At 32.3% G+C, this 13,648-nt stretch overlaps 1 protein-coding gene across 3 annotated transcripts in view; it reads right to left on the reverse strand.

Moving 5' to 3' along the window:
• The window catches only part of LOC129225530 (protein spitz-like), a 244,122-nt gene that overhangs the window by 89,414 nt on the left and 141,060 nt on the right, over positions 1 to 13,648 (reverse strand). For 2 of the 3 annotated variants that reach the window (XM_054859962.1, XM_054859963.1), the window contains exon 1: positions 6,531 to 6,770. The exons of the other annotated variant lie outside the window; for it this stretch is intronic. In XM_054859962.1, the coding sequence (XP_054715937.1) occupies positions 6,531 to 6,684 (154 nt within the window). In that variant the 5' untranslated portion in view covers positions 6,685 to 6,770. Of the gene's footprint in view, positions 1 to 6,530; positions 6,771 to 13,648 lie in introns of those variants that run through there. 3 annotated transcript variants of the gene reach the window in all.

Genomic DNA, 13,648 nt, shown 5'->3' on the forward strand with positions numbered 1-13,648 from the left:
GTTTTGAAAATCGTTCGCAGAGCGCCAATAAAGCCATCTGGAAATAATTTTTCAAGCAATGACATTAGATAAAATGACTCGCTATCAACCAATCACAAAAGGAATGAAAAGAGCAAACTCTGGAAGTGGTATATTAATAGCTATAAGCAATCTTGATTGCAGAGAAAAATAAACATTTAGATAATTTTCGAAGTCTAACTCATACACTTATTCGACAAAATAGGTCATTTTTACAACATGTAACCTATTCTTGCAAAAACACTTTAAACATATGCATAACATAGCAGCAATGGTAGAAACTTTGGCATTGTTCATAAAAAGTCCTCTCACGCACATCATGTGCGTTACGAAAACTGTATAGAGAGCTATTTATTAGGTAATTATATAAAATTGAAGCAGGATAATAGTTTGAATTGCACTAATTGAAGTTTTATGAAGAAATTTTGAAGCTTTTACGAAAGTTTCACAATTTCGTTACGCTTGAAGAAAAATTGTATTAGACATTTTAAAACTAATCTTATAATCCGGTGACAACACTTAGTTTTTCCGTTACACTTAACTAAAGCAATGTTCCAAGCAGTTTCACATTTGAAGGCTATTGTCAGTGAAGTATGGCGGAACTCTTATATAACTCTACGGGGAAAAATGTTTATGGGAATTTCGAAACTGTTTCTCAAAAACAACAATTTTTTAAGCATTACTTAGATAGCGAGAATGCCTCCCCCCACCCTCCTGCCCCGGAATCATGTAATCATTACAGGGTGTTCTAGCCACATCGTGTCGAGAGCCTCTGCTACTTTTGCTCATTGACGAACTAATGTATGTTTTTATCAACTTTTTCTTTTTTTTCTTTGCGTTCGGGGACTTTTTCACAGTGCTCAATTGCTGTGGAATCCCTTAGCAACCCCATGGGAGAACTATAATAATTACTACCAGTTTATTACAATAGTTCATGAAAATTACGAAACTTGCAAAGTAAAATTTAAATAAGTTACAATAAACAACGGAGCATGGAAAAGTCTCACTGTATTGCATTATGGTTATAAACAATGGACAAAATAAGAAATAAAATTTTGATATTTTTTTCACGTTAGGAAGTTTTGCTTTTCTTTTGAAATGTATTTTGAATTCATTCATGTGATTCAGAATTTCTTAACTTTATTACATTGATAAAACATTAATAACGTTTCAAACTTTTCATCCATGTACCAAAAAGAAACCTGTTCTATCAATAAAGCACAGCGTACTGAAATTCAGACATTTCTCTAAAATCTTTGAAATCGGCAATACAAATGTCTAATACCCTTTGCTTTGATTGCAGTCAAACATAGGTAATTGGACACAAATTTCAGGGTTACTTAAAAAAAAAAAAAGAAAGAAAGAACTTTGCTTTTGGGAGATTCAAGGGTAATTTTTATTCTTTCTTTTTATTCTTTCATTTCATTTTGAACGCTTTGATTCAATATACCTTTGTGAGTTGAAATACTCCTCTCAAATTACTTCCTTTCACAAAGGCTACTCTATGAGATACGTTTGCAAAAATAGACATGAAAGTACTTTAAAGGTTTTTGGACAGAAAAAAAAAATCACGAGCTTTTAATTAAAAAAGCAACCACTGGTTTCAATTTCAAACACAATAATCTATGTACTTCTGAACTTTTGCTGAAGGGAAAAGAACTCAAATCCATATGAACATCAAGTACCTAAAATTCACTAGATTTTACATTTGCAAATAACAATAATAATCTAAATTTTTTTAAATTAAAAAACATTTTTATCGACAACACGATTTAAAAAGAACAAAGCAAACTATGAGAAACTTCATTTGCACTTCATTAATAAATATTTAATGGAGTGCAAATTGAGAGGAGATAAAATAGCTACCGCGTGAAAAAAAATTACAGCCCACTGCGTACAATATTCAAAGTTATTTTATGAAAGAAACTTAGGAGTATTTCGCTAACAATGCAATTTACATAAAACACCTTGCAAAATAAACTAAGAAAATGTTCCGTGATCAAATTATTATTACGCATTTAATGGAGTGTAGATTAAGAGGAGAGATAAGGAAGCAGCACGAACAGCAAACGACCGCTACACCGTTAAAGTTGTCGAATCCAATACAATTGCAGATTGTGAGAGTGAATTAAAAGGAAACCATAAATGAAACTTGTTCGATGAAGAGACATATCTACAGTAGCGATCTGATTTATCGGATCCAAGAAATTTGCTATTGTGTCACACTTCGTTACTATTATTAAAGAATGTTTAAATAAGATTATTTGATCAGAGATATTGCTAGTTTTCTTTCTTTTTTTTTTTTTTTTCAAGACGTGAAAATGCTCCTTGACATTTTTAGAGGAGTGATAAATATGAAAACAGTAAAACCCATGAAAGTGATCCATTCCATTAAAATAAGAAGAAGAAAAAAACCTTCATGAGGATGAGATGGAAGGTTGGGGGAAAAGAAAATATGTGTACAATTTTGATTTTTAGCCTTTAGAATGCTTGACATTTCAAATCTCTATACAATAAAAAAAGAAAATAAAAAGTTAAAGAAACTATGTGGCTGTTTCACGTCCAAAGAGATCCCACGGTATCTACAACCTTGAAATTCGGCAGGAAATTACTTCTGACCCAGGGGGTTTGCATCTGGGAGTGTTTTTTTTTTTCGTAATTTCAAATTAGTTTATTGTAATAATTTTTCCGCTAACATTTCACGCAAATTGCGCACTAAGGGAACGAAAGATTTCTCGCAATCTATATCATTCGGAAGAGCTTTTTTTTTTTTTTTTCTCTGAACGAGATGAAGTTGGTTTCAATTATCACCATTAATTAGAACAGGATATATAAAAGATAATACTGCCGTGTGCAGGTAAATAAAGGGCAGTAACTGCAAATTTTTCTTTTTTCATTTTTGTGCATTTTTGTCATCTATTGCACGTTATCTTCGGTGTGCAAGCTCACTTATTTGGTTTCCGCTGGAAAAAAGGCTCGAAAATGACGTCTAATTCAACATTTTCCTATTGTTTGTATTGAATCCAAAACGCGTATCTTCAAATATCTCGAAAACTCATTTCTGCAGATACTGCCTTTTACCTGCACACGGCAGAATACTTTAGCTAGAGTCCTACGCTAAACTCAATTCAAGCACGCGGCTAAAATGCAAACTTTTTCACGGTATCACTAATTTGAAAACGATTTCTCAAACGTGCAAAACGACCTTTTGCTGTGCTCAAAAGCCCCTTAGAACCTGTGTCCATGAAATTTGGTAAAAGCTAGTTAAGACTCAGGGGAGGGGAGTTCTTCGAGTCTATTTCCCTTTAAAATAATATTGTTACGTGTATGTTCATCAAGTTCTTTTTTTTATGGGAGCGGGATTCTAAAATTGTTCTAATTATAATGAGCTTTATACTTACATTCAATTTGATTAACAATTACAACATTTGGTACGTTTCAAGTTTGCAAAAAAAGTGCAGACACGTGTTTCAGGGTTTCAAGGAACTCCTTTTTTTAATGCAAAAAGGTTTGCGTTTATGGAAGTAAAGTTATTCGTAAAGACTGTTTAAGATGACTCGAAGACTACATTCGGAAACGGGCACCGGTGCCTGTTTCCGAATGTAGCCCATGAGTACTACCACTATTCTGCCGTACTAAGCACAAAAGTGGTATCTGCACTTTTTGTCAAAATTGAGTTAATTTCACCAGGTAGTTCTTTGTCACACATTTTACCCAAATACTATGTTTTATGGTCATTTGTCAATGGGAAATATTCTTCTCAAAAAGTTTCATCTGAATCAAATATACATGGAGGCACACAATTTTAAACGAGAATTTCTCATTTTGAACTCAGCTGCAGATACCACTTTTGCGCTTAGCACGGCAATATTGTTAGTTAATTAAAACCCTTTCGAGCACGTTGCGCTGTGTAGCACACACATAATAGGATCAAAAGTGCTAAACAATAGCTTCTCTAAAGTTAGTTCTCTAGTTCTTAAAAATTTCATGTAGACGTGGGGCAAATATTAACATTCTCTTTCAATGTGCTGAAGATGAGAAAAATGAATACACTTTGAAGTACATTGCACTTTGACAGATTTAGATACATGGTACAAATCGCTAAAAAAAAAAAAAATTATCAAAGCTGTTAGAACTTGCAATCGACTATGTGATGTTCTCTTGCAAAAGATGGGATATTTTGTATTGACAGTCGAAACCAATTCTGAAGTTTTTACATCGTCCTTAGCATTAGGGTTGCTATAATTAATTTTTCTGCAGCAAAAATTTGATTGATTAAATGCAAAAAAAAAAAAAAAAGGTTAAAATGTCAAATTAGAAGAACTGCTTCTTGTATGCGTACATTACACATGCGAATGTTGCAAATTGAGCAGAACAATTTCTTATAAAAAAACCTTATGGTTTTAGCTGATTAGAGACTATAATTATGTTTGAAATAAGTCTTTTCATTTACAATGCAAACCATCGTACTTATTACAAAAATCTAAAATTTTAAATTATCACACTCGAATTGACAATAATTATAACTCAAGTATGTAAATAAATAATATTATTTTGGTTTCACGTATACAATCTATAGAAACAATTCTCTTATCAATTTTTTTTTAATGTATCTTTCTGCTAAGTAAATTATGCAATTTACCTGGCACAAACATTTTTTTTTATACATTTACAGTTATATATGACAATGTAAAATCTGCTATTTTTTACCTATCACTTTAAATCACAATCGATAAAATCCACACATCACAAACAGCAACCCATGCAGTTTTCACAAATTAAACCCATCAAATAAAAGATCAATGAAAAGAAGAAAAAAAGAGATTTCTTACAAAACCTTTTTCAACATTACAAATTCAAGATGAAATTGATTGCATTAATGGCATCGCATTTACGGTTATCACATTAAATTATAATAAGTAAAATGCCGATAGATTTTACGAAAATTGACATCTCTTTTATAAAATAAATCCCCAAACAGTTTTTTAAAATTTAAGAAATAGTACTTGGAAGAGGAAGGGGTGATAAAATTGAACTAGAGAGGGAAAATTGAGCGGTGGCAATCATTTGCAATCATTACAATTCGCAAAAACGGGTAACAAGCAATAACCAGCCTCTTGAAATAGATATATTTTCCCAAACAGGAAATGTAGGTATTAAAAGAAGTAAATTATAGTAAAATTAAATAGGAATAATTATTGCTATTACAAATTTAACGCTAATTAGTAAAATTGGAAATGCTTTTGGCAATAATTACCAAAGTTGAATTCATTTGTGAAACGCATCCTGCATCAGCAAAACATTTTAACGTATCCACGCTTATTGTGACCCTGCAAGAGGCATTAAGATCGGGGCAAAGAACGAAATAATAATGAATAACTTGAATCAAAATTTAATTCGGTATTTGATAATCTATAATTCCCCCCTTTTGTGTGTTAAGAATAATTTACAATTCCAAACTACTTCGCGAAAAACATTGTGTTTCACCACGTGAAAAAATACCTTTGTTTACGATAGTAAAATGGAATGTCCGCAGTTAGATCGTAACATGAGAGGAATTGGAGCATTTGTTTCAGGAGTCATAATTTTTAGTTTGTGTTACCTGAAAGCCATTTAATGGATATTATAAGATTTTACGCTAAGTAAAATCAAACGTAATTTGCATACCTTTTCATTTCGAAATTTTAATGGGGATGGGAAAGGCTTAAAAAAAAAAAAAATCTTACTGAAAAATGACAAAAACCCTCCCCCACAAAAATATAAATACATTAATTAATTTTAAATGACGGGTTTGGCATGGCATATAAACTTGGAAGTGAACAATTCACTCAAATCTCAAACTTAATCTGAATGGAAGGATAAGGAAATTTTCGTAATAACAGGTCAATTGGGGCAGTGAGAAGCAAAGGGATGCAAGAGGACTATTTTAAATTTCTATTCTAAGTACTATTCTAAATCATGCTATACAGCAGTACCTACCAGGGTTACTAGTACATATCTCTTGCCCCAAGACAGAGGAGAGGTTCATTTACCATTTGTACTGGTTATCTCCAAATTTTTAATTTTGCATCCCTTTGCTTCTCACTATCTCAATTGTCAAATGATAATGCTTTGAATAAATATTTAAAAAGGGGAAATTTAAGGTTGTTTTTTGGATTTCTCGGAACATATTCTTTTTTCCAAAACCAGCAAATATTTTTTCTTTTCCTTTAATGAGGAGGGGAGGTGGAGTTATAGGAGATCAGAGTGAGCTGACCCCCCCCCCCCCCCCCCAATCCTTTCGAATTTACCCATGCATCCCGGGCCCGATTAACATACCGGGGGCTCCGCGACAAATCACGTTTTTTGGGCCCCCCTTGTAGTCGAAACTTACAATTTTAGCTATTGTCCAATGCAATTTTTGCTATTTGGGGGCCCTAGACCGCAGCCGGGTAGACCTATTCAGTAATCAGGCCCTATATGCATAATCACATCCGATGTTAATCCAAACATACACACATTTCGAAACTCACCGAATTGCTGTATGAACCTAAGCGGCCTCCAAGCCACCGCACGACTCTGTGATTGTTGTGTCCGGCATCCGGCAGCGGCTATCCGGGAAAGTCCTGCCGCCTGGTCCGGGCCGGAGCGGCTCCGTTGCTCTTCGGGGCACAAGATCCTGTCCATAGTGAAAACGTTCGGGGAACAACAGAGATTAATCCATAGCGTGCACGGAACACCCGCGGAACAACCTCAACAGCACTGCCGATCGCGTTGGCTAGGGACTACAGACTGACAAGCGGGACTTTCTCCGTGAAACAGCCTGGCGCGCTTTTCGCATCGCCAGAGCGCTGATCGCCAAGCGGCGCGAAACCGAAGATGAAGGGGGGAAAAAGGAGCCTCCGGAGCAATTTTACTTTGTAGTGAGGTGCCGACGAAATCTTCGAGATTGAAACGTATAGTTATTTTTTTCTTGTTATTTGGAAGTTGACCACACACGCCTGGTGGGGTTTTTTGTCCCAGGGTTTTCCAACTTTGAAATGCGTGTGGTGGTTTTTTTTTTAGAAGGAGCACGAGTTTTCTAGCCTTTCTCTATCCACGCACCGCTTTTTGTGTGTCAGTAACTGTGCGTACTTCCAACACAAAACCTATCCCGATTCCGAGTCACAACTGTTCCAATTCCAACACAAAAGATTTTAAATTTAATAAGACGTGCTATGTTGCCAAAATTTAAACAGTTAATGATGGAATTCATTTCGGTTTTTATAGTGAAAAACAAGAAATGTCATTTTAATGGGCGCTTTATTGCAAAGTAAATCATCCTCAACATGAACTTGTTTCTATACTTGCTTTTCAGATAAGTTAAACACGAAAATCTTTTTTCGCACAAGTACGTAGTCGTAAACCACAGCCTGTAGAGGAATGTGGGAAAGGTGAATTGATGAGACACTTACTCTGCTTTTAGCACCACCTATATGGTAGTATTTTAGCTATGTAATATTACACGTAGTCTATTCTAGTCAGGAAAAAGTTACCTCTGAAGATCACAGCATTTACTAATGCAACAAATTTTAAACAACTGATACTTACATTGAAATATTTTGTCGTAAGTCAAAAATAATTTTTGTTATTATCTAATGACAATTCTTGGTATCAGCATTTTAAACTTTATTGAGACCTTCTAATATTCGGTGCAGTATTTATTTACATAGTATTAAGGTTATTTTAATTTTTGAATGTTTTGTATAATTAGTCAAGGTGCATAAGGGTTAAAGTGGATGGAGCGGAGGGAAGTACATTTTGTTTCTTATTCAGTAATTGATTGAATTACCTATGTATTCATTTATGAATTAATTCATTCGTGTTCCTTCATCTAATAATTCGTTTATTTATTTATTTATTCATTTACTTTCTCATTCATTCACTATTTTATTCACTCGTTTATTTTTTTCTCATAATAAAACTAATCAATTAATTTTTCTATTCGTTGCTTTTTTTCATTATACCAATTAATTTACTCATTCACTCTTTTATTTGTTCTTTTTATCAAAAATATTTTTAGTAATCAAATAGAAAATCTGTCACTAGAAAAATATTTTACTTTTCACTTTACCTCATTGAAAAAAGAACAGAAAAGAAAAAGTTTCACTTTCTTTTAAAGGTACAAATTTACTGCAAAAAATAAAAAACAATTTTTCAATGCAAGATTTATTATAAAATTCATTGTTGCTTCTTTATGTACAATAATTAGTAATTTCAAAACATTTTCAATTTGTTAATTTTGAAAAAGGTAAGTTATCTTAACTATTTAACTTTCCCTCCACATTCCCTTACTTCACAGCAATGTCCCTTACGTCACAGCTAGTTCTTTGCGTTCTTTTTCAAAACAAACGCGAAAGAATAACATGCTATTACTCAAATTTTTGTCACAATTAAAGTCTAGTATTATCAATATAAGTTTGTTTACTTTTTGGTTGTCAACTGCATACCCTTTATATATTTTCGCTTGCCCCAAAGGGTACACGTACTTCCACCGCTTGAAACCAATGGTTTGGCGATTTCCTCTAGTACTTCTCCCTGTAACACGGCAGTAACTTGTGACAGCAGTGTAGCTAGGAAAACCGTTTTACAGTATTCTTTCTTCGGCGTAAAAAAAGCGAACGATTTTTTTCGTCGCAATTAAATTCTATCTATACCTAGAATTGTATACTTTTTGGTTGTTAACCGCGTACCTCTTAAAGATTTTTATCCAAGAGGTTTATGTGCCACTGGGAGAGAATCACTGAATCAAGTGCAAAAACTGTAGAGACATAATAAAGTATGCTAGGTTTTTTCCCAAGGGGGACATAAAAAATAAAAATAAATAAATTAATGAATAAATAAAATAAGAAAAAATAAATAGATAAATAAATAAATATACGGAAATAAAATTGAAATAAAATAATTAAAACACTTATGTTATTAATAATGATAAAAAATAATAAATAAATAAAATAAAAAAATAAAAAATGTATTTTTAAAATATTATAATTTTTTTTCGTAAATAAAGAATAAATAAATAATGATTCATCAGTTCGATTCAAATACAAATTAAGTAGTTGACTTATTTACTAATTGATACGAGTATTTATTCATCTTAACATATGTTGCTTGACGTTTGCTGGCGCAGCCGGGGGTGGGGAGGGATAAAATATACCAAGTAAAAGACACCATATATGGGGTTTCTATTCAAAATTTCATTTCGAAAAATAAATGGAAACTGCGTGAAAATGATTCAAGATCACAGGAAAAAGGAACCCTGCAATAGAATATAAAGTTTCTTTTCATGGTTTAATCCAGTGGTGCCCTTCCTACGACTCGCAGGCCACTATCAGCCAGTGAAGCTAACCCGGTTTTATTTAATGCTACAGAAAGTGACAAACGATGTCACAATATAAAAAGTTGGAGTCAAATGTTCAGAAATTGGTTTCTGGAAAACTGATGCAATCTTTTATTAATAACATAACCACTTAGCATTTGATTACAAAAATTCTCAGTTTGTAATTTTCTTTATTTTTCCATGGTTTTCCTTTACTATCTATATTTATTTATTTATTTATTTATTTATTTTTTTATGCGTTCTAGTCCGCGAGAATCCTCAATGGGAGATTCAGCCCTCGGTTAGAAAAAGACTGTGCACCACTGGTTTAGTCATTGCAACGTCAGTTCCTTTTCCCTTTCGATCGTAAATACACATGTAATTGGTCAAAAATGGCTGCCGTTAAGTGCATAATTTTACTAAGTTGAAACTTGCGACCTTTTAGATTTCGTGGTGAGAAATATTTTATGCAAATTTTTGTTGAAGGAGGGAAAGAGAGAAAATTATTCAAAACTTCTAAAAAATTTTTTGACTGCAGTAATTACGAAACAAGTTAAATGGCATTCTTTATTTATTTTTTTTTTTTTTTTGATACTCTCCATTTGGCATTAATGTAACACTATAGGTTGTTTAGCAAACTCGTTGAAATGACATTGAGAAAGATTTGGGGGAAAATTAAAAAGTAATTGATAACTATGAATTTCCACTTTTAGTGTTGAAACTAGATATAAAGCGGAATTTTTTTGATAAGTCTAAGAAAAATCATTAGTTTTCAATCATTTTTATGATGTCATAGTATTTTTTATTGTGATAGTATTTTAAAACTTATTTTAACTGTTTTCTTAGAAAAACGCAAAAAATTAATAGTTTTTACAAACATGTTTCGTTGTTATAAAAATATTTTTTACTCATAGATTTTTTAAGTAGTCTATAATTTTATAAAAATGATTCTTTAAAAAGTTATTTCATTTCTAGTTTTCAAATGCATTAACAAAACGCATTAGCAAAAATATATAGTAAAGGCACATCAATAAAGTATGATATTTTAAATAGTCTTTTATCCTTTGAAAGTCTTTAAGGGAACGAAAACAGTTTCCTTCAAATCTTCGAAAAATGAAACGAAATCTTTGCACAAACAATGTAGTTAATCAACGACATTTGAATTTGAGATGTAGTACTCGCGCTAATACGATGAAATGTTTATCTACCCACGATAAATTCAGTAACTATCTATTATTAATAAATTTAAACTTTAAACTTTTAAATTAATTTCATCTGTTATTGATTGCCACTCGCCACTGTACAAGGAGCTCAAAAGAGGTTTTGATAGAATAAGAAGGATGATTATAGTCATTAAGAAGAAAAATATTTTCTGTGGAAACTTTTATTTAGTTTTATTCCACTCTGCATGCATCTCTATTCACCTGTTATGCAAAGCCTTAGTGTGTCACCCACTGCAAGGTTCTGTGTGCACCTAGTTTGCTCATTTTTTCGATATCAATAAATGAAGTGGCAAAATGCTTCTTTTTTTAACAGCTGACATATCCAAGAGTCTGCGGAAAGGATAATTTTCAAATATTTTAAATAAACTAAATTATTACTCCACGAATTTAATAATGTATAAGAGTGATTAAACGACGCGGTAAAATTGCACTTGATAACTTCTCCCATGAAAGCGGTCAAGTGAAAATTCCCCCTTTTTCTCTCACTGGTTTAGGAACTCTCTAGATTTTAATAAAACAGAAATTTTCCTTTTACAAACATTATACATTTTTCGCATATATACATTTTACACAGAGTTGAAACATGACTTATTCAATGCCTGTTCATCAAAAAATTACAATTCAGTGCGATTCAAGGGCGCCCATATCGGGGGCAAGGGGGGCTCGAGCCCCCCTTTAAAATTACAACTTCCTTGCTTTTAGAGCTTTTTTCTTTGCAAAAATGTAAAAACATTTCTTCTCCAACTATTAATTAATAAGGTTATTAAAAATGTCAAATTTTTAATGACTTCAATCTGTCCTGAAATCAGTTTCCACGGGGAAAATACCCAGCTAAACCATGGGGGGAAATATTTGAGCCCCCCCCCCCCCTTGCAACTTTGCATATGGGCGCCCATGGTGCGATTCAGTAATGAAGGAATGCTTTATGCTGATATAGTGGATCCAAAAATATGTTAAAGGCAGACTACTAAAAGAGTCCAAATTAATTGCTATATACTAGTACTTTTTAATGTTTGGATAATATCTGGTTTAATGTAGCATATGAAAGAAATAAATGTATCTAATTTTCACTAAGGGGCTGTCCTTAAATGATGTCACACTTTTTTTAACATTTTGGGCACCCTCTCCCCTTTTTTGTCACAAAGCATCACACTTCACTATACCGCCTTCCTCCTTCTGTTACGTATCACGCTACATTTAATAAACATATTCTAAAAAAAAAAATGCGACATGTCACACTTCTTCTTATCTCTACGTCCCCCCTTGACACGAACTCACAATTTCCCAAACCCTATCCCCTCAAAGCATGACATTATTTATGGACAATCCCTAATTACTTCGCACCACTGCTGTAAAAGGTTTAATACGCAAATAGTTTCAACTTCGAAATATTTTTTACATAATATTAATTATATAATTTTCCCATTAATCTTTATTGCAATCAGGTCCTTCATTTAGGGATGCCTCAGGGCTGGGAGAGCAATTCCAATCTTAGAAAAATTAGTATTTTTACAGATAAGTGGGCGTGTCTTTTGTTATTTTCCACCAAAATTTGCATTGAGTGTACACCCTTTGCCCCCCCCCCCAGAAAAATATGAAATGACGGGCCTGAGTGCAATATTTAGGAAACCCATTATTTTTGAAACGGCATCGACAAAAATTTGTGTTAAGAAATGAAGTCGAAAAATTATACAACAGCAAAAATATCTCACAACTCCCCACCCGATTTATGCTTGTTTTCCTTGTAAGAAAAACATTTTTCTTGTCGGCAAGTCGCAACCTCACCTTATAAAAATATCTATAAATAATTCCAAGATTCCGTAAAGCATTTGCAACCACTCAAGCATGACTCAAATTTGCTGCAATTGTCGACTCGATCTTGTCTAGATACGTCAAGATTTCAGATGGGTTCAAATAAATTCAAAGCAAATTGCGACTCTGTCCTACAGAATAATTTATGCTTAAAAAGATATTCTTTTATATTTATTGGTAGTTAATTACCGTTGGAAGAAATAAAGAAGTGAATTTTATTTCTACGTCAGTAAACGAAACCAGTCCTGACGAAATAATCAATTATTATTGATACATACGGATAAGTTCAAGGATACGTTTTTTTTTTCTTTTTATGTTAGCAATATTTTGTCGCACTCCACAGTGCGACATACTACACGGCAAATGCAACACAAGACAGTTTGACATTTACATCACAATGAGCACATCAGTCTTAATAATGATAAGTAGGGGAAAATGGGGGAAAGTGAAATGACTAAGATGACTGAAATTGTAAAAATGAACCAATTGGAATTTGTTTTGAAAATTGCAGTGGAAAAAAGAAGGAACATTGTATTTTATGATAAAAATTTCATTGAAGCATAATTTTTAAGTATTTTTGGCAGTAATCTGAAGCCTTCAAAAAAAAAAAAAGTGGAAAACTTTTGCATTTTTTTCATGGGGCAAAATGAAAAATGAAGTATTTTTCTAGTAGAATATTTTCTATTTGATTATAAAAAAGTATTTTTGATCAAAATGAATCTGTAAATAAAATTTTGAATGCTTAAATGAAAAGAAAATAGAATAATAAGCGAATAATTAAATTAATTAATTAATTAACATACGAAAAAAAAATAAATGAGTGAGAAAAAGAGTGAATGGATAAGAAAATAAGTAAATAAATTAATAAATAAGTGAATTACTAAATGAAGGAGTGTAAATGAATTCATTAACAAATGAATGCGTAAGTGTTTTAGTAAATGATTGAGTGAATAAACGGAATAAGCCAGTTCACTTTATCCTATCCACTTTACCCCCGCACGCACTAGACTACTTAAGCAAAATATTTGAAATACAAATAAGCTTAATATAACTAAATAAACATTGACCTGCATATTAGAAGGCCACAATTAATTTTAAAGTGTTAATTACAAGAACTTTATAATTTTATATTCATCAAAAATAATTTTTGACTTACAACAAATATTACAATAAGAGTATCAACTTTTGAAAATTGCCTGTATTATCTTATGTTTTAATCTAGAGTGGTATTTTTTTTCTTGACTGTAATAGACTACAT

Source organism: Uloborus diversus, chromosome 7, assembly GCF_026930045.1.
Source record: "Uloborus diversus isolate 005 chromosome 7, Udiv.v.3.1, whole genome shotgun sequence".
Classification (NCBI taxonomy): Eukaryota; Metazoa; Arthropoda; class Arachnida; order Araneae; family Uloboridae; genus Uloborus; species Uloborus diversus.